The sequence below is a fragment of the Denticeps clupeoides genome, chromosome 19 (assembly GCF_900700375.1).
Source record: "Denticeps clupeoides chromosome 19, fDenClu1.1, whole genome shotgun sequence".
NCBI classification, from domain to species: Eukaryota; Metazoa; Chordata; class Actinopteri; order Clupeiformes; family Denticipitidae; genus Denticeps; species Denticeps clupeoides.
Window position 1 is genome coordinate 8342174 of NC_041725.1, and position 23693 is coordinate 8365866.

General features: G+C 46.4%; 1 protein-coding gene across 4 annotated transcripts in view; it reads right to left on the bottom strand.

Moving 5' to 3' along the window:
- zbbx (zinc finger, B-box domain containing) overlaps nt 1-23311 on the bottom strand; it is a 38101-nt gene extending 14790 nt beyond the window's left edge. For 2 of the 4 annotated variants that reach the window (XM_028962123.1, XM_028962125.1), the window contains exons 1-10: nt 20387-20500; nt 20049-20134; nt 19604-19717; nt 13519-13606; nt 12908-12989; nt 11849-11973; nt 10125-10220; nt 2699-2875; nt 1667-1913; nt 263-386 (exon numbers count right to left, since the gene is read on the bottom strand). In XM_028962123.1, the coding sequence (XP_028817956.1) occupies nt 263-386; nt 1667-1913; nt 2699-2875; nt 10125-10220; nt 11849-11973; nt 12908-12989; nt 13519-13606; nt 19604-19717; nt 20049-20110 (1115 nt within the window). In that variant the 5' untranslated portion in view covers nt 20111-20134; nt 20387-20500. Of the gene's footprint in view, nt 1-262; nt 387-1666; nt 1914-2698; nt 2876-10124; nt 10221-11716; nt 11788-11848; nt 11974-12907; nt 12990-13518; nt 13607-19603; nt 19718-20048; nt 20135-20386; nt 20501-23302 lie in introns of those variants that run through there. The other 2 variants (XM_028962124.1, XM_028962126.1) reach the window with 2 other exon arrangements.
- Nucleotides 23312-23693: the final 382 nt, after the last annotated feature.

Consider the following 23693-nt stretch of genomic DNA (forward strand, 5'->3'; position numbering starts at 1 on the left):
TTATTATGCATTATTTGTATTCAATAATGTACACACCAGTGTGTGAAAAGTTTAAATGGTCAAGACTGAATAAAAAACCTCTAATCAACCGTTAAAAGGAGATATTTCAGAATATTTGTAATTAACAACTACATGATATCCATGAGAAGGGAGCTACTGGCTAATTATACGAAGAATAATTCTGAAAGAAGAAATACGAAGAATAATGCTGAAAGCCCTGTGCTGTGATTCCCTGGTTCAGCTGGGACGAGATGCTCCTCACCTGCGGTGTTTCTTAATCAGCAGTTTCTCCATGTAGCTCAGGCTGTGCTGCCTGAACTCTATACGAGTGGGCAGAGGCTTGTTCTGGTCGAAGTCTGCCTGGATTCCCAAAGCCTCTACAGACACTAGAGAGAGAAAAGTACCGCCATTATGACCACTATATATAAAAAAAACTGTCTATTTAACTAGTTTATACTTATTCCTAATATGAATATAAATTATTATTGGCTCCTACCCAGTCAAGTTAGGTGATTGTACTACACGGAGGATCTAAAGAACAATAACTACACTGCCTTTACACGGCAGCAAACACCACATGCAACACGTACCACATGCAATGTGCATGCATACGTGCAACTTCTGCTAAACTGCACATGCTATTAGCTCATTATTCAGCTAAATTGCACATGCTATTAGTTCATTATTTTGTACCGTGCTTCTCAGCCAGTGGCCAGCCTCATGAACGTTTCATTCATTCACGCTTACTGAGCAATGCCACAGTGCACGAGGCTGCAGGTCAGGGACCTGGTGGCATGCTAGCCAGATGGTCTCCGTATACGGCATATACATTACAGACCCGGGGCATAAAGGATGTTAACGTGTTAATTATTTGTTTTGACAGAGCTCATTATGCTATTGACACCTCTGGCAAGGGTGGAAAAAGCTGCTTGAACACCATACCTGACCGAGAAATATGGCCATAGAATAAAGGATAAAACTCTCTCTTGCCAAACTCTCTCATGTGCACACATACACTAAAGCAAAGTTCTAGGTGTGGGGACATACATTAATCATCCCGACAGATAAATAGAGATGGACCAAAAACATGGGACTTTTTTGGAGGAAAGAAAAGGAAAAACAGCAGTGCCATGGACTTTTCTTTTTCTGCTGTTTTTACAGCACTGAAGCACCCAGGCTTTGCGGTGCAAGAGCTCCCTTTAACGCTGCAGTCATTATGGCAATATGCAAGAGCCTCACATTTGGCCACTACTGCAATGCTAAGCACTTTTATTAGTCCTGCAAGACGCATAGAGGGAAAATGAGAAAGTGCACCTGATAAAAATATAAAACTAAAAACACGCCTTTAGGGCCATTTAGTAACGGTTAAAATGAGTCCATATTCAACAGTTCTTCCAAGCAACGGAACTAACTGGCATCTTGCTGCCCTTTCGCCAACCATGTGATGGCTGACCTTTAGAAACACATGATCCATGACCACTGCAAAGTAAAGCCATCGTGTGTACATGTACTTTTTAGTAAAATTGTGGACATTTTGTCTGGGTTTGCTTAAGTTTAAGATAGTTACACATTTTTTACAAACATTTAGTTGTATTATATATATATATATGTGCATGTGTGTGTGTGTGTGTGTGTGTGTGTGTGTGTGTGTGTGTATGTGTGCTACCTGGCTGCTGCCTGTGCTCTCGGACTGTTCCTCTCCACTCCTGCAGGGCCTGCTGGAAGCTTTGCGCAGACTCCTCCTCATCAAAACATCCCCTCAACAGTGGGGCCACAGTGGAGTGCCCCCACCCAACTGGTAAATTCTCAAACTCCTCTTCACCAGCCTCTTCACCACCAGCAGCAGCAGCAGCCTCTTCTTCGTGGTTGACAACCAGCACCTGGGGCAACTCACTGCAGCGATCAGAGCGAGGCTGAGAGGGAAAAAATGAAGAGAAAAAGAAGACACTGTGACGTCTCCGCCACCAAAGTGCTTGTCAGGGTCTGTCTAATGGAAGAATGGCGCCCATCCTTCCAGTACAGTAACAAGGTCTGGAGAATCCGTGGCACTGAGACATTAATGACATCATGTTCTTTTCCTCATGCTGTGGCCCACCATGTGTTTACAGACCAATTGTGCATACTTCATTGTGTCAAAGCTTTCACCATGGTCACCATTCAGTGTTGCTGCCATTACAACTTTTGAAGCAGAGCAGCTGTCCACGTATTTCAGTGATAGGAAAGCAAGATATGAAAGAAGCTTTAATAACATTCAGGACACATATTGTTAAATGCCATCAGGGAATACCGTTTCCAAGAAGGAGTGTACGTGGTGACCAACAACATTTGGCATGTGGTTGGTGTCTAACTATCCAAATGAATCCAGGACCCAAGGGTTGCCAGTGGACCACTGCCTCTTGCCATATTCCCACAGTGCAGTCTGGTGCCATGTTGTCACCAGGTTAGCAACATGCACGCACCTGGCCTTTCACGCGATGTAAAAGAAGATTGGATTTCATCAGACCAGATTACCTTCTCCCATTGCAAGGTGCCACTGTAACAATTTAATCAACGTTACTCACCGTCATAATGTAAAATTTTAGAATGCCATGTTAATTAGTCTACAATTGTTAGCATCGCAGCATGTGAGCAGCATATGGCAAAACCTGTTTATGGAAAGTGTTGTGACTCCTATAGCGGTGCAGAGTGCTCAGCTCACCTGAGTGTCATGGCGTTTGGTCTGAGCCATATGATGACCTTTGTCCAGACCACCTGTCCAGCTGGCTTGTCCTGTCTGCAGCCCCCTTGTCTGGGGCCTGGTACTCATCTCCAGCCCTGGCTGACTCTGGAAGTGCCGCACAACATCCAGCGTGCTAACAGATGTCTGTATTTCCATCTGTTCTCAGCCGAAGAGAAAAAATCAATAGATTTGAACATTTCTGTGTTCCGTTTTTGGGTAACATTCCAGACACTGAAACTGATAATAATCGGCTGCACTGTGTGTGTCACGACTACGGACTTACGGGGGAAGGAAGCGCAGAGGTCTGACATACTGGGAAGGGGTTTTTATTATTAAACAAACAAAGAAATACAAATAAAGACTGGCGCGGTGGCCGAAAACGATTTAAACTTAAATAAAGAACATAAACAAACCCGTAGGCGTGTGGCGATTGCCAGAACTCAAAACACATAAAACTAAACCAGGTCAAGTTCGTGCATAGAGTTCACGAAAATGCCAGCGACCCCGAACGGGCGGAAACTTCCGGCATTTATGGGGCGTCAGGATTAAAGTCAGGTGTGGAGGCCAGCTGCAGGCAATCCTGACAGAGCCCCCCCTCCAAGGGCTACGTCCTCGGAGCCCCAACAGTACCATCAGTGGAGGCGGCGGGGTGGACGGCGGCAACCACAGGGCTCCTGCCCTGCTGTATCCTCCCCTTGGAGGACCCGGTCCCTCGGGCTGGCTCCCCGGCGTGGTCAGGCGTGGCGGCCCCGGTCCCTCGGGCTGGCTCCCCGGCGTGGTCAGGCGTGGCGGCCCCGGTCCCTCGGGCTGGCTCCCCGGCGTGGTCCCGCTTGGCGGCCCCGGACCCTCGGCCTGGCTCCCCGGCGTGGTCCCGCTTGGCGGCCCCGGACCCTCGGCCTGGCTCCCCGGCGTGGTCCCGCTTGGCGGCCCCGGACCCTCGGCCTGGCTCTCCGGCGTGGTCCCGCTTGGCGGCCCCGGACCCTCGGCCTGGCTCCCCGGCGTGGTCCCGCATGGCGGCCCCGGACCCTCGGCCTGGCTCCCCGGCGTGGTCCCGCATGACGGCCCCGGACTCCCGTACCTGCACACAATAATCAGGGCCGATCCATCTGGGTACGTGTGGGCCCTGTCTCCACATGTCCCCTCTGACACATCTTGTGTCACCCCCTGCACCGCGCAGGGAGATTGTCCCAGAGCCTCCGGCGACTGTTCCAGGCACCCCAGGCTGGTGCCTTCTGGGACTATGCAGCCCCTCTCGCTGCCCGGCCCTGGTGCCAAGGGGGGGGCATTGCCAGACCATCCGGCTAGCCCCTTCTGCGTCCGTTGGGACAAGCAGGCCCTCTTCCTGCCTGTCCCAGCTGGGTCCTCTTGCCTACCCGGGGGCTCTATGGCGCTCCACCCCTCTGGAGGCAGACGCAGGCCCATGCCTGGCCCGCCCTCCTCACTGGCTACCGGAGGACCCAGCTCCATCGCTTCCCCACCTCCCCTCCCCTCAGGAGGAGTCCCCAACCCGAACTGCACCCCCCCAAAAAATTCTTTGGGGGAGCACCCCCCCCGGCTGGACTTAGGGGTACCTTGGGGCTTGTCCACCTCGCCTTGGACCAGCACATTCGGGTCAGGAACCTCCTCCCTAGGGTTCGGCTCTGCGGCTGGGTCGCCATCTGGTGGACACAAAGAGGGGAAGTGGGGGCGACATACGGACACATATGCCACGCACACACACACAGACAGAGACAGACAGAAGAGAGGGTCGTCTGGCTCCCTCTCTGGGCTCTCCGGGACCTCCTCAGGGGGCACAGCCAGGATCTCAGGAGGTGCGACCTTTTCGTCGCCCGCCAGTGCTTGGTCTTCTTGCCCCGGATCCTGACTGGCGCTGGACGTGGTGGAGGGGCAGAGTTCGATCCCTGGCTCAGGCCGATCAAACTCCGCCCTCAGTCTCTGCTGGAAGTCCCGAAAACTCCTGTCGGTCTCTCCCTGCTGCCAGAGGGCTGTGCTCCAGCCCCATGCTGACCCAAGCAGACACGCGAGGATGGTGGTGGTCTTATCAGTGTCTGCTGCCCCACTGAAGGGTCCTGGGACCATTTGGCTGTCCCACACGGGGCTGGGCACGTCGCTGGAGATGGTGGTGGGCGTGTGGCGTGGGGGGTGGTGGACGTCTTCTCCAGCATGCGGGGGCGCTGGTGATGCGCTGCCGTTCAGCTGGGGAACGTCCGAGCAGAGGGAAGGCGGGTCGGCGACTGGAACTGGGAGGGCATCTTCCCTGTGAGGCAGTTCCGGCAGTGCAGTTGCTGGCTGGCGACCTCCTGTTGCCCTGTTCCACCAGCTTACCCCCGCATCGCTGTCCTCCTCCTCACTGTTGTCGCACCTCTGGGACTGACGTGGGTTTCTACGGACCTCGCAACGATCATGGACGGGCACGATGGGCGGAGCCATCCCGGCACCGACTGCCCAATCGGCGTCATCCTCGTGTTGGTCCGTGTCGACCTCATACCCTCGGAAGTCACGTGGATCTTCACGGATGTCGCGACAATCTCGGACGCGCGCGCTGGGTGGAGCCATCCCGGCCCCGACTGCCCAACGAAAATCCACGTCATTGTCGCTTTCGTCATCCGTGTCCTCCCACCTGTGACTCCGAGGGTCGTCCACCCTGCGGACATCCTGGACCCAGGGTGCGATCAACTCCCAGGGACAGAACTCTGGCCATTCGGGCTGGAGCCTGCCCACCTCCTCGCTGGACGAACGCCGCCGTTGCCGCTTCTCACCCCCCTGGAAGTGACGTGGGTCCCCACGGACCTTGCGACGATTGCAGACTGGTGCGATGGGCGGAGCCCAACTCTCGTCTCCCGTGCTCTCGTCGTCGTCCGTGTCGTCCCAGTCCACGGGGAGCCTTGCCAGCAGAGTGCAGAGTTCTTGGCTCGACATGCCGAAGATCGTGGGGGTCGCATCTTCTGCGCTCGCTGCCCACGTCACTTCCTCGCTGCTGCCGACGCCAACGTCCTCGCTCCGCCCACTCACCCGCCGACGTTGTCGCTTCCGGGTTTCGCGGAGTTTCCCGCGGGTGACGTCATCACGCGGCGCCGCGTACCACGGCTTCTCGGGGAGAAAACGCTCCACCAGAACGGGCGGCGCGTCTCTCCCCTGGCGTCCGCGTTCGCCGCGCCGGGCTGCGTCCTTCGCGGCGTTTCTTCTCCTCTGTTTTTTACCTCTGCGCTTTTGGGTGGGTCGCTGGCATTCTGTCACGACTACGGACTTACGGGGGAAGGAAGCGCAGAGGTCTGACATACTGGGAAGGGGTTTTATTATTAAACAAACAAAGAAATACAAATAAAGACTGGCGCGGTGGCCGAAAACGATTTAAACTTAAATAAAGAACATAAACAAACCCGTAGGCGTGTGGCGATTGCCAGAACTCAAAACACATAAAACTAAACCAGGTCAAGTTCGTGCATAGAGTTCACGAAAATGCCAGCGACCCCGAACGGGCGGAAACTTCCGGCATTTATGGGGCGTCAGGATTAAAGTCAGGTGTGGAGGCCAGCTGCAGGCAATCCTGACAGTGTGAACAATTTTTTTTTTATTCTGCAGCATCAAGGTTACCATGTTCTCCAATATATTTAATAAACATTGTGCATATGCTGAATGAATATGCCTTAAAGGCTAGAATACATTTTTGCGCATTGTACAATGAACTTTTAATAAGCTGTTAATTCACCGTTATGTTTGACTGTTCAAGCTAGATATTTGACATTTTAAAAAAAGAAAGAAAAATATGCAGATTTTTCTTTGTCAATTCAAATAAATGACAGCATGCGTTTAATAAGCTTTTATCTGGAAAAAGGCTAGTCTGACTTTCTGCTGTTTGGGTTCCTGACAAACACATCCTCTGAGGTTCACTCGGCTCCAGCATCAGAGACACTGGAAAGGCTCTGGAAAGAGATGAACATTGCTTCTGGGCGTGTGGGTTTGTATTCAAGTTGTGGTCTATTATTTTCTTTATTGTCATGCTGAATTAGCACCCAGCCAATAATAAACCGGCATCACAGATAACAATGCTCTTATCTGAGCTTATTCGTGTAAGACGTGGCTGCTGAAGCAAGGAAGGAATGAACTTTCCACTTCTGCCTCTTCCTGTCGCACCATTCCATCGGTGCAGTTTGAAGTCGAACAGGAATCTATCTCTCCTTCTAACTCACTACCCATAACACCTTGGTCTTGTAGGGCACACCATTCAGTTCAGACTCGCCAATGTGCCTTTGGATGGCGGGAGGAAACCGGACAACCCAGATAAAATCCACACCTCCACGTGGCCAAGATCAGAGCTGGGAGCTGAGCTCACGAACTGATGCCAGAGGTGTGTAAGAAAAAGAAATCTGTGTGTGTGGTGTGGAAAAGAGAAGGAAGGAAGTAGCATTGCGGGCGAAAGAGTGACAATTGTAGAAATAAGCTCTGGATAAATCAATGAGAACCGCTGTGATTTACATGAAAACCTTTTTTTATATATAATATTCTTTTTTAGATGAATGTAGAAACCTGCATTGGTTTTCCGTGTCTTGCCAATGATGCAGCGACTGTTTTGAGTGTTGCAGGGGGCCAGGCTGATTCAGTTTGGCCATTTGTTTGTCTGTAAAAAGAATTGATGGTTCTATCATTCTGGCGGTCAGTGGCACATACAAAGCCAGGCTGTCTCATGCTGGCCACACAATGTTCATAATACAGCCGGATGAGCCAGATGCACACATACACACACACACACACACACACAGTTATATTCCGGGTCAAAGGAAAGATCATCCATCCTCCAGCACAGCCAGAGTTGTAACCTCCACACCATACCCCACCATGCAACAGGTGCATCACGGCTCCAAAGAGGCCTGGAGGTGAGTGGCCTACAAAGTTAAGCAAGCTGTGGGTTAGCCTAGGGTCCACGGCTCACACAAAATGGATCCCAAAAGAGATGAAAATAGGAATGAGCAGCGTGCACTCAGGAGGCACACGAAGAGCGTGCTATTTTGGAAAATAGTGTTGCACGACCATGAGGGCTGAGAATTTGCAGCTTCCACTCAAATTTACAAAGCCAATAGAAACCCTACACACCTGTTTTATACTGCTGTGCATGTTGCAGATGCATGTGTGTGTATGTGTCAGGCCAGTTGCCATCATCAGCGGCAGCTGCACCAGATAATGTCTCAAATGCCAAATGCACAAATGCACATGCAAAACAAAATGATTCAGCTTGGAAACAGGACCGTTTAGAAGTAATTCAATCATCCTCACTGGTGTGGAATAACATGTGGGGCAGTGGTGACCTAGCGAAGTGAAGTGATTGTCTCTTCTGATACACAGCAGCACAGCACACGGTGTACACAGTGAAATTTGTCCTCTGCATTTAACCCATCAGACAGGTTGAGCAGTGGGCAGGGCCGCTTCCTTAACCACTAGGCCACCACTGCCCCAGCGAGTAAGGAAGCAGCCCTGTAATCCTGATCTGCCAAGGTGCCACTGAGGTGCCACTGAGCAAAGCACACTGCTCCCCGGGACACATGTATTTAACATTTGCATACCAGAAACATCGCATGATATATACCTTTTTTCATATTTATATGTTTTATTATTTTTGTTGCTATTCAAGCAGTTTTATATCATTTATCATTTAAGGATTTAAATTTAAAATACGATTTGACTGCTACAAAAATGCCCCTGGACCATTTAATGTTTTACTGCCTCATCTTTCCCGCCCGTTCAGTCACCTCACTTCAGTCACTGTATGATAAAGGGCTGCCTTCTCACGTGCATGTCCAATTCTCCCATTTTTTATCTTTACCTCTTTGGTGAACTGTTAAAGCAGTGTAATATTCCAACTGGGAATGAAGGCTCAGGCTTGTTGCTACCATCGAAGCTACAGAAATTATACATTAGCTGTATAAAATGTTCCCAAAAAGAAGTGATTGTGCCATAGATGTTGTAAGAATGGACATCGCGGGAGCCTGCTTTGTCTTGCATAACAGATGTCTGCAGGGGGAAGTGTAACATTCCTGTGTCGACGGTTGTGGGTGAAGATTCGACACCCCGGTTTTTACATGTCTTTTGTCCGACGTCAACGTGCGAAGTATCAGCCGTCAGGACCGCCCACCCTCTTTGTCTTCACCAAATGGGAGGCACCGGGGGCGTGACATCAGAAACAACAGGTTCTGATTGGTCAGTGACAACTTCCTGTAGGCCAGTGACAACTTCCTGTAGGCCAGTGACAACTTCCTGTAGGCCAGGGGTATAAATGTCTGCACACATGTGGAAAAGTGAGCTCTGAGCTATCTTGCTCAGGGGGGTTTCCCTCTCTTTCCCTTCTCTTTCTCTTCTCCCTCTTTACTCTTTCTTCTCATGTTTACTTTCTCTGTAACCTTGGTACCTTTTTACATTCAATATTCACATGTAACTACAATAATTATTTACCGGTGTTAATAAATTAGAAACTGTTCATTTTTAACCTCTATTGTGCCATGCCTCTTTCTGCCAGGTAACATCAAATTGGAGTGGTTGAATACAGTGCTTTGTGTGGAGGGAGAAAGAGTTTTTCTACACACTCTATTCTCTTCTCCACACCACATGGACGTCATGTGTGGTTTTTTACAATGTTTATCCTGCCCTTGACTTACGGCTTCAACATGAACGTGACTCATCTTTATTTATTTGGATGTCTTCTAAAATGTGACCGGTTCTTCACTTTGGACTGCTGGAATGTTTTACTTTTGACTTTATACTTTCACACAAAACACAACAGAAATCAGTTGCCAAGGACACACATCTTGGGCAGATATTATACATGACTACACAACACGGGGAAAGGGATGCATTCAAGGGACTTTCACATATTAATTTAGACATCAGTTGGTCCAGTAATGTATATTTTCGTGAGCTCCAGCCCATGTGTAGAAAGCATTGATTGATATGAACTCTCCTTCAGCTCTCAGGAGGGAAGGTGAAGATCCGAGTCCTGAAAGATGAGACCTGAACGAGGCTGCAATCCCTAAAGCAAACCCCAGACAGGACTGAACGGGGTGGGGCGGCGCGTGTTTGAACACATTTGCACTCCGTACAGTGAAGTACACAGGTGTGTGTAAACAGCACAGGGTGTGTGGTTTGGCACGGGCTTCTGCTAATGGCTGGCGTCCATTTAGAGTTAGGGCAGAGGAACAGACTCCCTTCCCTCAATCTCAATCGATGGGACACTTTCTTAGCAAGATGGGCTCCCGTGTCCACATCATTCAGCGTATGTGTGGGTATGTGTGTGTGTGTGTGTGTGTGTGTGTGTGTTAGGCAATGTAAGCACTTCTGTGGAGAGGGGCAAGCAGGCAGGGGTGGGGAAAGATGGACTAACCGCCTGGGGGTAAAAATTGGGACAAACCCATCTCACCTGGACAGGAATCATTCTGTGGAGCTTCAGTGCCCCCTTCTGGTGAAACTTGGTAAAGCAGCCTATGCAGTAGTCCTCTCCACATTCTGCACAAACCTTAAACCCAAGAAAACAGGGAGGGAAAATAAACACAATTATTCCCATGTTATCTTCATAAGGCAGAATGAATGTCTGCATCCATATTTTCTAGAAAAAACAGTTTCTGAAGCTGAAGAGTTGCAGCTATCTTAAGGGAGCTCATTATTTTATTTTATTTTTTTTTGGAACGGTACGTTACCGGACCAACACAACCTTGCAGGCTTAAGGTATCCAGAGTGACTGACAGGTGATAGAGGTTTGCATAGAAAGCAGACCTGGGCAGCTGAGGGCTTTTATCCCTGGGTGGGACGGTGCTTGAGTGTTGGCTCATGTAAGTTCAGGCTGTTTGGCTACTCTCTATTGGCAAATGAAAGTGGCCCCTTGCTGGACATCCCGAGCTGTAAGCTGTTCCTTCCTACCCCCTGGCAACATTACTGTCATGGTTGTTGTCTGCAATAAACGAACACACACACACACACTTCTCCTCTGCCGTGTCCATGTCCGCCTGCCAATCCTTCTGCTCTTTATCCCTCAAAGAGAACAGAGCCATCTCGACACACAGAGCATTCATCCAGCAGACACCACCACCCAGCTGAACTGCGTCCCAGAAGCCACACTGGTCTCTGGACATCCCCCTTGGCAACCCTCACATGCCCCGTTCCGACTCTGTACATTACATACCTAGAAGAAGATGAACTGCTTTTAAACGATCACGCACAGAAAAAAAAAAAGGTAGGTTGCTCAGTAAACCTCACCCTACCGGGGACAAATTAGGATCCATCTGAGCAATCCCCCCGTCTGTGTCTCTCACTGTTTCTCTAACGCCGCACCCCTCCCCATCGTAGCCATTGAAGCCATGTTTATCAAACGGCATCTCTGCTGCACCAAGATTCCCGCTGATAGGAGGCGGATTTTAAGCAGAGATCAACGCAGGCTGGAGAGCTGGAAACAACGGAGGGAGCAGAGGGAGACAAAGGCAAATGCCGGAGGGAGATTTGTCGGCTCTGCCTGTCTCTTGCTCTCTCTCGCTCTCAAAAACCCCCCATTCACAGAGCATCTGCTATCTCTCTGCCACTCCCTGAAGTTTTTAGAACAGTGAAGTATAAGCAGTGACACTGGCCACATATCAGCGGCCCCCCTCCCTTCTCGCTGGCAGATCAAAACTCAGTGTCCCTTATGCTGTCACAGACTTGGGGGGATTTGACGTGAAATCAGAAATAAAGACGCATCACGTAACAAAGACCTTTTAAGATGTTTTTAGAAACACTGCACATGAAAAGCCACCTTTTTGCCTGTGATCACGCCTTTAAATGCGGGTTAAGCTGAATCCAATAAGTACCATCGTGCAAAAAAAAAAAAGAAACAACAGCATTATGAAGCAATTATACTGAACAGAAAGGATTAAAATAGAGGAACACAGACTTCAAATGGTGAGGTTCAGAAATGACAAAGCACAGATACCGAAAATGTTAATATGGAGGGAAAAAAATGTCAGTAAAATTCCAGCACCATACCTTCAAATATTACCATGCCTCCATGGTGCAAATCATCTCATCAGCTGCTTACTCAATTCACTCAATTAGAGATTGCAATTGTATGTGTGTGCATGTATGTGTGTGTGGGTGTGTGTGGTGCAAGTAGCTCACCAAGCCAGCTGTCTTTGCTTCACACTGCCCACACACTTTGCCCTTCAGTCTGGGTCTGGGTGTTCTGTTAGATGACTGATCACCAGCTTGCGGACCTGGACCACTATCCACTGGTTTCTGTGTTTCTACACACACACACACACACACACTTCTCCATTATACACTGCACATCAGTACATTAGGGGAGTTCCACAGCAGAGTTTAGTATACTGCCTTGATTTAACAGCCTTGATGCAACTCATTACAGGTTTTCTAATTACCTAAGCAGTTAATCACCAACCCTGGCCAAAGGTTTTAAGAATGACACAAATAGTGGTTTTCACAAAGTTTGCTGCTTCAAAGTTTTTTTATCTTTTGAGTCAGTTGTTTCTGTGGTGTATCGAAGTATAATTACAAGCCTTTTATAAGTTTAAAAGGCTTTTACTGACAATCACATCAAGTTTATGCAACGAGTCAATATTTTCAGTGTTGGCCTGTAATAAAAACGGAAGCAGCAAACTTTGTGAAAACCATAAACGTTCAACTTTTTGCCTTCTTTTTTCACTTGTCTGTTAGATTTCCACACATTCGTAGTCCGGTGTCTTTAGTTTTATTCCATAAGGTAAAAAAAAAAAACAGGTAGGTGACTGGTAGTGTAAATAGCATTCTAATTAATAATTATTTGTTAAAGTTGACGTGGCGTTAGCATGCCCAGACGGGCCCGGTGTTAAGACTTTTTAACCTCTCGATATATACGCGCACGTCGAATTGTAAACTCTACTGTGAGTCACACACATTGCTAAAGTAAGCGAGATGTTTCACACACGCTGAGAGGACAGACTCTACATCCAGCGCCAGCCCGGGCGCTGCCCCCACACCCCAAGAGCCGAGAGGCAGAGTGCTGCCGACCTGACAACGCTTTACTTTGCAGGGGTGTTTTTTGCAGCAGTCCAAGACTAAGCGAGGTTAAGTAAAGGGCAAACAATAACAGAGCTCTGGCCAGCACCAAGGTCAACGCCGCGAACCAATCAACACAGTGCGCCGGGCTCAGAGGGTGGCAGGGGCCAATCATGAACTCACCTGCACCGTGACCTCTAGCTGGACTCCTAACTCCAGGCGGCTCATCTTTCAGGACTCGGATCTTCACCTTCCCTCCTGAGAGCTGCAGGAGAGTTCATATCAATCAATGCTTTCTTCTGAATCAGCAAGGACAACATACAGGAGCAGGAAAACCTTGACTCTTTTTATTCAGAGTTTGAGTCTCTATGATTTATGAATGCAAAGAGTTACAAATCATATTTCTTCCCTTAAACTTGGTTCATAATTAGATAATTAGTAAGTTCAAATATGATCAAACACAAATGTTACACCCATTTAAAGAATATATTATCAATATTTGTCCACTATCACCAGTTTATAGCTGTATTACATTGTTGTCCCATCATAACTGAGCAGAGTACATGACACTCTGGTATTCATAATGCAGCAACAGGACCCGCTGGACACGGCTTAAACAGTGCATCTTCCCAAACAAACCGCTGTTTACAAGTGAAGCAGGCATCCCAGAGATCCCAAAGATCCCATAAGAGCAGAGCCAGCATGCTGAAAATGACAAATCTCACTGTCGGCGTCCAGAAAAGAAATACCACGCTGTCAGGCTGAAAAGGTAATCCACTCCGGGTGAGACTCACCTTTCCCGTCCCGTTCCTCTTGCCATTCTGCGGAGGTGAGGTCAGAGCACCAGCCTGTCCAGACTTCCACCACAAGCCCCCATATCTCCTGTTTCGTATAGACAACCACAGGGCATTATGATGCACAAAGGCAAGGCCGTAATGACTGATTCCAATGATAAATTCCACCCGGCACGATCAGAGATCGCTATTAAATGTGCTCAGACGCAGTTAAGATGGATGTCACGCTGCGTCATTATTCTGCGGCCTTTCTGCTGGTCTCGGGCAGCAGCAGTATATTAGTACACTGCCGTATACACAGTATGTTATTAAGCATTTCTGATGAAGTCAATAAGAAGGCTGGACGCTGCAGCGTATTGAGCCCCACGCTAAACAATCCCACCCAAGTAAACATCAGTGGAGCCACAAATGTTATTTACATTCAGCGGGAAAATGAGGCGCAAGACTGCTTCAATTACAGAGCTCATTTGTTTACATGGCGGGCTCCTGTTGGAAATTATTCATGCCCTCTTTGCAGATGCCTGTTTTAGCTGTCGCCTTGCCAGATACCAGCGCTGGCCAATTTAGCTTAAAATTCATTTTATTTTTTATGATAATGTTCCGTTGTTAAAATGCTGTAAAATTATTCTGTTTTAAGGAACAAGGGACACGCAAGCATGGTCGGTGCAAGCAAGCCTGAATAAATAATAAATATGGTGCAATGCTATAATGTTCAATTAACAAAGTCTGCACAGAACTGTTGTAAAATGTCTGCAATTAATTCCTTGAAACAATAATGTCTTATAATTTGCTTATAATATTCAGTCACTGGATAGAATTGTCATTTGCGTTTATTTGCCAGACACTTTAATCCAGAGCATAGCGCTAGTGGGCTGAAAAAATTATGTCTTCCCATGTAAGTTGCAGAAAAAAATCTAAGCATATGGAGGTAATTTTATACAAGCTGTTGTATAAAACAAACCACAAAATACATTCAAATAAATCTAAATCTAGAACAAGAAGTCATATTCGTTTAGACTTTACTATCATTTATTCAAAGCTATTAAACATAAAGAAATAAAAGAAATAAATGTAAACTACTATTAAATAAGTAAATAATATTGACAACATCAAACCGAAACACATTATGTTTTCTTTTGCTGTTAGAACATTGAATATGACTGGAATCAATTATAACACAATGTTCCTACAATGTTACTGTTATTATTGTTATTATAAGATCTGCCATTTCTGTAATAGTTGAGTGTGCAATTGTATGATGCACACCTTTCCTATCCATCCCATCTGTCCGTCTCTGACATCACCATCTGATTAAATCCTACCAGAGGTGAGCATGCATCAAAACAGGCTTCTAAAAGGTTTCTGCCCTGTACCATTATGCGGTCTGAATGTTCTGTGCACTATTTACCATTGCATATGTACAATAATTATTATACAAATAAAACTGTGCCGATTTCAAAATGTTTCAAAATGTTTGAAATAGGTCAGTCATTCTAGTTTTTCCATTTGCTATACATATTTTTTTCTTTTTGGGCTCTTGTAACAAGGTAATTTTCCCACCATGGACTCAGTAAACATATCTTCTCAAAAACATTATATACAGTACAGGGCAAAAGTTGGGACACACCTTCTCATTCAATGTGTTTTCTTTATTTTCATGACCATTTACGTTGGTAGATTCTCACTGAAGGCACCAAAACAATGAATGAACACATGTGGAGTTATGTACTTAACAAAAAAAGGTGAAATAACTGAAAACATGTTTTATATTCTAGTTTCTTCAAAATATCCACCCTTTGCTCTGATTACTGCTTTGCACACTCTTGGCATTCTCTCCATGAGTTTCAAGAAGTCGTTACCTGAAATGCTTTTCCAACAGTCTTGAAGGAGTTCCCAGAGATGTTTAGATCTTGTTGGTCCCTTTGCCTTCACTCTGCGGTCCAGCTCACCCCAAACCATCTGGACTGGGTTCAGGTCCGGTGACTGTGGAGGCCAGGTCTCCACTTTTTTTGTTAAGTACATAACTCCACATGTGTTCATTCATAGTTTTGATGCCTTCAGTGAGAATCTACCAACGTAAATGGTCATGAAAATAAAGAAAACACATTGAATGAGAAGTTGTGTCCAAACTTTTGGCCTGGACTGTAGAAGTTAGAAGTTACTCCTTTTACTGTTAAAACAATGAACTCAATAGACACACTTTAAACTTAATCATCTAGCTCACACACAAACACACGCAGTGCAGCAGACAGAGACAGCCAGCCACCCGTCCAGCCCAGACAGAGCAGATGAACCCCGAGGGCAGGCAGCCAGGAGAGCCTCTTCCACTCCATCACGCCTGCTCTAATAATGAGCTGGTTATCAGTAGGCCCGTCATCAGCGCCGGCCTCAGCCGCCTTCAGGAGAGAGCGGGGGGATTAGAGGCCGCTTGGCCCCGGCCTGTCACCTCCGACAGCAGGCACCGAGGGAGCGACGTGGCAGTTGTGCTAACCAGAGCCGGATTAGCGCTGTGCAGCGGTACTCCAAACAGTCATTCCACATCACGCTGCTCTCAGATATACACACGTACTGGAGTCTTTAAAAACTTTGTCTCCGCCAGTGAATATCGGCCTTTTATTAAAGTGACAGGCGAGCAGTTGTGACCTTGCGGATAAAAGGGCCATTTCCAAATCTGTGCACCTTGATCATTAAGTCAGATTTTTTGGTGGAGAATGGGGAGGTTGAGGCTCTTTTTGTGGTAGTAAAAGTCTTTAATGAGTGGTCAGGTCAGGTCAAGGTCATGAATGAGTTTTTAAACCTGGCCAGGTATAAACTGTACTGTACTGAGAAGTGAGCAATATCGGTGGCCTGGTGCTTCATGTCAAGTCAAGAAGGCCGCAGGAAAGAACAATAATAGCATAACTGTGGCATCACCTGTTTAATAAAGTACAGGGTGGGCCATTTATATGGATACACCTTGACAATCCAACACAATGGGCAGCACATTGAACACATTTTATAAGTTGTCAGAAACTTGTAAATAACTCATGAAAGAATAAAGTTACGTTAAAACCAAGCATTTCTTGTGAAATTACCAATAAATGTGATGTATCACATGACCCTCTTCCTATTGAAAAAACAAAAGTTGGATCCAAGATAGCCGACTTCAAAATGGCCACTATGGTCACCACCTATCTTGAAAAATTTGCCCCCTCACATATACTAATGTGCCACAAACGTTATATCACCAACCATTCCCATTTTATTAAGGTGTATCCATATAAATGGCCCACCCTGTACATTATAAGCCTTTGGCTTCACGACTTGACTTGGTGTGAAAATAAAGAAAAATAAAATTCACCTGCAGACCCTTAATATTTTTAATATTAAGGACTGAGGATGGACAATTACTAACGCAGCCTTGCAAATTTCATCAGCAGTATAAGTAGGCCGCATCAGGTAGTAGATGTTTCTACTGATTTGCCTGGATGAAGGTAATAACATTATTATATGTTTTTGTTAATGAGAGTGACTGAAGAAATTACCATATTTATATGTGAATATATTTATATTGTGCCAAGGCTCACTTTGCCCTAAGGCTCATTTGTCTTGGTAATATACACCACCACATCCTTGGGTCAGTTTGTCTAGTCACACAGCTTCTCGTATCACGGCTACCTATCACTCCCAACATATGATACCACAGTCTTGGCCCAAATCTCTGTTCGGCTTGTAAACATATGAGGGGGGTGAGGTTCGATTCTGCAATACATTCCAAATTACTTCTCACAATGTGGAGAAATGCAAACATCTCACTTCAGTCTTGACATTTAATACCATGAACTACAAAAAATATTTGCCTCAAACAGCATGTTGCACAGCGAGAAACTCATTCTCTGTACACTGAACAAAAAAAAAGGCCACATTCCGCCATCTCTGAGCTCCTTATCAATTTCTCCCATCAACAATGGGAGGTAGGGTGGTAGTAGCCTAGTGGGTAACACACTCACCTTTGAACCAGAAGACCCGGGTTCAAATCCCACTTACTACCATTGTGTCCCTGAGCAAGACACTTAACCCTAAGTTGCTCCAGGGAGACTGTCCCTGTAACTACTGGTTGTAAGTCGCTCTGGATAAGGGCGTCTGATAAATACTGTAAATGTAGATGTAAATATAACAATGAGATCTGACACTATCTGCTCCAGAAACTACGTAATCCAAGCTCATGCACAACAGGGGCCTTTTGTAATGTCAGTCTTCCCGAGTCACGATCTCTGGTCCGGGGGGCACTGAGAGCAGGCCACACCCCTTCACTTGTTTCCGCTCATACCTGCTTTGTGTTGTGGGTCCAGTGTTCTGGGTCCGGTATTGTGAATTGTGTAACTTGTTCAAAGTCAATGGTCCCTGCTGGCGGGGACACATCTGACCGCAGTCTAGGTCTAGTGATGGTTTCCTCAGTCCTGCTCCACTGTGATATTCCTGCTGCATGGACACACTGTGGAGCGGACGTGGGTGTCTGTGTGTCTGTGACGTTCGTCTGTGTTTCCCTGTCTCAGTTAACCGTTGTCTGTTTCCCTTCCAGGTTGGTCATCTTTCCATCCTTGTCTGCATGTGCCTCCAGTGTCACAGCCTGGTCCCCTGTGTCTTGCCCCCGTTACCGTATTAGCCTTTCCCACTCCCCGTGTCCAAACTCCCCATTCCCAGAGTACTGACCCTGAATGTTGTTCGTTTGATTCATGTCCCTCTTTATATTGTCATGTCTGCAATAAAGCAACCTGGACTTGGATCCTAACATTCTTGTCATATGTCTTTGTCCTATGGCCACCCTCGTGACATGACACATATCATGCATATAGGAAAATATATATGAAAACACAAAATAACATTTCAACAATAATTATTACAACATTTTATGCAACATGAATATTGTTATGCTAGACAGTATGGTATAGCATTTAATCCCTCACGTCTATGATGTAATATACTTCCACTGATCCTGCCAAGCTGCGGTTTCGTTTACGCGATTGTAATCGCAGGCCAACCAAACCGATGTAGAAGCACTGGTCTTTAATTATATCTACTAGGCGAAGAATTCACACGGACATCTTCATCCAATTATCCATGTTCAGTGGCCTGTATCAGTGATATATGATACAATCTGTGGTAAACATATGTGGCACACAGAGACATGAGCGCGGCCTGCAAGTTCATTTCCCTTCTTGTGGGCGTTTCAGCACTCGCTTATAATGACAGAGTGTGTTTACCAAGCACGGATCTGTAGGTGCCTGCGTGTGTGTGTGTGTGTGTTTTGTGTGTGCTTCTGCTTTGCCGCAGCAACACACCATCAGTCCACATCAGAAGTGAAATATCTGTTATACATTGATATATGACCCTAGAACATGAAGGCTCCTCTATAGCTTTTCTGCAGTTCAAATCTTAACAACATGATTGTAAAATGTGCAACAATAAAATTCCTGGGTGGTATACTTGATTTACCTCCTGTCATAAAATCACACACACACAAACACTAGCAAGAGTCAAGAGTTTGGATGCACCTATTCATTTATGAGTCTTGTATTCTTCACATTATAGAACAAAAGTAAAGACACTGGACTATGAAATTATACACATGTTGTGGTTTCTGATGGTGACAAAAATGACCAAAGCAGTCATGGAGGTAAAAATGATTTATCAAACATACTTCTCCTGCTACAACAAATACTAAATACTAGTTCTTGTAATGGATTCTTCAAATTTGCTCTATCTCAACATCTACTTTTTGACTTTTGACAGGTCAGAGTGTGTTTTTGTGTTTTTATATATAATTATGATTATATATATAATTATGTACAGATGCACATGAACAAGGCAGCTGTGCAATGTCAAGGACCAGAGGCAGGCCACGGTGACTCAATTTCCTCCGACGCAGTGGCAGTAATCTGAGGATTACAGCTCTCCCTCGAGCTCTGAAAAGATCACTCCACATTACCTTTGGAGGAATCTGCGGGGACATGCCCACTGGCCAAAACAAAAAGGCCATTCTCACTTTGGCCTACATGCTCCTTCACCACTGTGCTCACTCGCTCACTTGTCATTTGTTACTCACGCTCGCTCCTCCTTCTGGCGACCCATGTCCTCCCGGAGCTGCTTCAGACGGCCCTCCATCTCCATGTTCTCCTCGGCCAGCTGAACCGTCTCCATCCGGAGCTCACGCAGGTTCCTGGGGGCAGCACACCCGCATTAATCAAAGTGTTGCGTTGACTGTGTCAAGCTGTCCCACGCCGCCTGCCACTACCACCTGTCCCTGTGCGTTAGTCAGAAAAGCCGTACGCCGCAGTGAGTGCCACCGTCCCTGAGAGGGAGCGAGAGGCGTGTGAAGAGGGAAGTTGATGGCCGAGGGCTGAGTGAGATAAGCGACCGTGCAAGCTCCTCACAGTGACAGCTACATGCACAGCCTATAAGCAACAGTCACAGCGCAGCGGATGGAGCGAAGGGAGGCGCACTAGCAGAGCAGATAGTGTGCTATGAAAGAGCAAAACCGTGTAACAAACCTGCCATTCAGCTTTAAGGACTTTGGTTTACTAGGGATGAAAACAAATTTGTTCAAATCCATGACTGCGCTTGAGGTCCTTTTTACCTGAAGAGGGGAAATAAATAAGTATTAACACAATGTATGCCTTATGGCTAAACTACATCATCATGGTTTAAATTAAAGAATAGTCCAATTCTGGGGCAAAAAAAGGTAAATAACGCAAAAAAAAACTACAACGGTACTAACCGCGCGTAGCAACTATATAGCAAAGGGCCGTTTAAAAAGATTTTAACTTTAATTACTTTATATTGTTCACAAAGTTACCGCTGCAAAAACTTGTAAAAGCTCATAACTTACCTCGAGGCGACAGCTTTCTGCCTCAATATTCAACAGCTGATATCTGGCTGTATTGATCTGGCTGGCTGCTAACTCGCGGAACCGGGAACCCCGTCAGACGTGTGTTTACAGTTACTATGGAAACGCGATCCCGTTTAGACTCGCGAGAACAGGAGACCTTTCACTAAATTAGCTGGCAATAATAGTAATAATAATAATAACAATAATAACAAGTTCCTATTTTAAATTTGTAATAACATTGATGATATTAAATTATATTAAATGTGATTAAAATAAAGTACTCATTAAACACTGCATCTGAGTGCATCCTGTGCGTCCTGGCTATATTATAATTATACAAATATGAAAAATCTCGAAAATGCTGTAAGAAAAGATCAATTGCTGTACACATTCCTTCTTTTTGTGCAGATACCATTTCTGAATCTGATATAGTAAAAAACTAAATAAAATAAATATAGAGTTATAGGTTTCTGTGATGGTGCTGTTTATGAGTGTGTGTTTGTAACTAAAACTAGAACTAGAGGCAAGCCCATGTCTCCCATGACTACACCTCCAGGTCTCATCTGTATTCAGCGAAAAATCGAAACTTTCAGATCTGCTATTGCAAAGGCATTCTTCCGGAGCCGCTCCGGGCCCTTCATCTATCCCTTTACTCAGAGCTGAGCAGGAGAGAGAGAAAGAGAGAGAGGGAGACATTACTTCAGCAGGAGCCCTCCCCTCTCTTTATGTAGCGGCAGGTGGCCTGGTTTTAACCAAGCCCCCATAAACCTGACAGATGGGCCGGCTGACCCCTGGCATGTGGCTAGGAGGGTCCGTGGCCCATCGCCGGAGTCCGTCTTTCTCTCCTACCTGGAACTTAATCTCCTTCCCTACCGCAAGCCCCTTACAAGAAAATAAAAATAAATGAAATCGGCAATCCCATCCCGCAACTTTGGCTTTAGCCCTCAGTAAGACAGACAAGCGTGTAGGAGCATACTGATGAGCAACACGCAGCAAGAAAAAGGAAAAGAGGGGGACAGCGGCGGACGCACAGAGAAGAGGGCAACAGATGTATGTGGAGAAAGAGCCAGAGATGTATTCCTCTCTCTTACTCCAACCCCAGCATTACACTACCATCTACAGGTCAGAAAGCACACACAGCCAGCACTCAGAGAAGATAAAGGCAGCTCTCCTGCTCACACAAGCCCACCGCATAAAAATAACAATGCAGGGGTTGGTAAATCCTTCTAGCCGAGCCTCAGAGGTGAATGAAAATACACCCGATTCAGTCTCTGAGAGCTTGTAACGGAGGGCATTTTGTATTTCATCTCAGACTTATTTCAGGCTTTTTTTTTTCTTTTTTTAAACCTCATACCCCCAACTCAGTTTCTCAAATCCGATAGACACCATTTTTCTGTGCTGAACGTGGGGCCACTCCTTTCCAGGTCTGCTGTCAGGTGATAAGGGAGAAATACCATGTCCAACGCCGTAATGGAGATTTTTACCCTCACCACAATCAGGGATTACACTTCTGAGCACGCAGCACAATCTGAAAGATCCTAAAGAGGTGGGGTGGGGGGGTGGGGATCCTTCCCTAGCAGTGCATAATGGGTTCGTCACATCCTTATATTCATCACCGGTGCTGGTAATGCCCGGCTATTACAGCCTACACGATTAGATTCTGCTTACAATATCCAGCGGTAATCAGTCTTTCTAATCTGCTTATAATTATCATTTAAATCCCGTAATGAGTTATGGCTGAAGCCTACAGTAAAGCACCCTGAAAAGACTTCCAGTGGCTCCTAAAGCATTATGCTGCTGCAATGTCAGTGGATTTAATTAACTACCTTAGGATGATCCTATTTATCCAGCCTTGCAATGTAAACAAGCCAAGCTCTCACTTGGTGAACGAGTGACGCCACCCTCTTCTCCAACCCCCCACGCTCAGCACCTGTGGCTTTTAATCAAGATATGATGAAACCACCTCGTTTGCACAATTACAGATGCTTTCTGCCTCGGTGCACCCCAAAAAACATCCACCCATTATCGCACCCAGCGAACGTTCTCCCGATCCTGCACTCCTTCACAGAGGATGGCTCCTTCCCCTCTTTTTTTAACGCCAGCGTCACCTACCCGCCTTCTGACACTCCAGCACTTTCCAACCGCAGCCTCCGACTGATTAAAAAACCCGTGGCTTAAAAAGCGCCTTTAATTTCATGGAAGAATACACAAAAGGCCAGGAGATGGGCTGATTAACACAGGCTGTGCACCTTATTAAAGAAAGAAGTGAAAGAAAGGAGATGAGGAAGGTGGAAGGTTAGGGAGGGAGAGGAAACAGGCAGACAGACCGGTAGACTATCAAAGGCAGGCATGGTCAGACAGATATTAATAGAGGCAATGAGTGAGAGAGTCAGTGCGCAGGCACAACCGACCTGCAGGACAGGATTGGAACAGAATGAGACAGGCATACAGACAAATATAAGGACAGACAGGAAAATGAGACATGCGGACAGAGGTCATCTCAGACAGACAGAGAAATATAAAACCTGGAAGGATGGCAGACAGCTTGTGATTAGTGGAAATGGCAGACAGATGGCCAAAGACAAACAGACAGACAGAGAGTCAATGACAAGTATGGATGGACAGATTTTCATACAATATCAGTTGTTGACGAGCCAACAGGTCACAATGCATGATGGATTTTGCAGCGCAATTGTGGGAGAACCATATGAGCGCAATCTCATGAGTGGTCTCAAATCTGTATTGAGGCTTATGCTCCATTTACGGGTTATACAGGTTGACAACAGCACAATATGCACGCAGGCAGACAGACAGACAGGTAGAAAGAAATTAGCACATTTGACATACAGAAGATAAATACAGGCAAACACTTCATTTAAATTACTGGCTATATAAGTAATATATTGTAATAGTCACTGCTGGGCCTTTCGGTGAGTGTCAGGGGGTCTCTGTGTCTCATGCTGAGCTCTCCATCAGCTGCGGGATGCATCACACAACCCAGGAACGGAATGGATCCTGAGGGGGGTGGATGGAAAACTGTTTGTATGCATAACGTCACTCTCGCTGAGCGGCCTGTTCCCAGAAAAAAAATGAACGAAGCAGGATATTAGAGTAGATGTTATATATATGGACATGTCCAGGGGCTAAACTGTCACAATGCATTTTGAAGTCATCCTGCAGAATAAAAGGGCAAAAAAAATGGCACAGTGCTACTGAATGATTCAAGCTGCCAAAATGACAGTGAGAAATGAGCGATACCCCAGTAGTTTTTTACCTCCAGGACACCGGGGGGCGCTGGAGGTTCAGT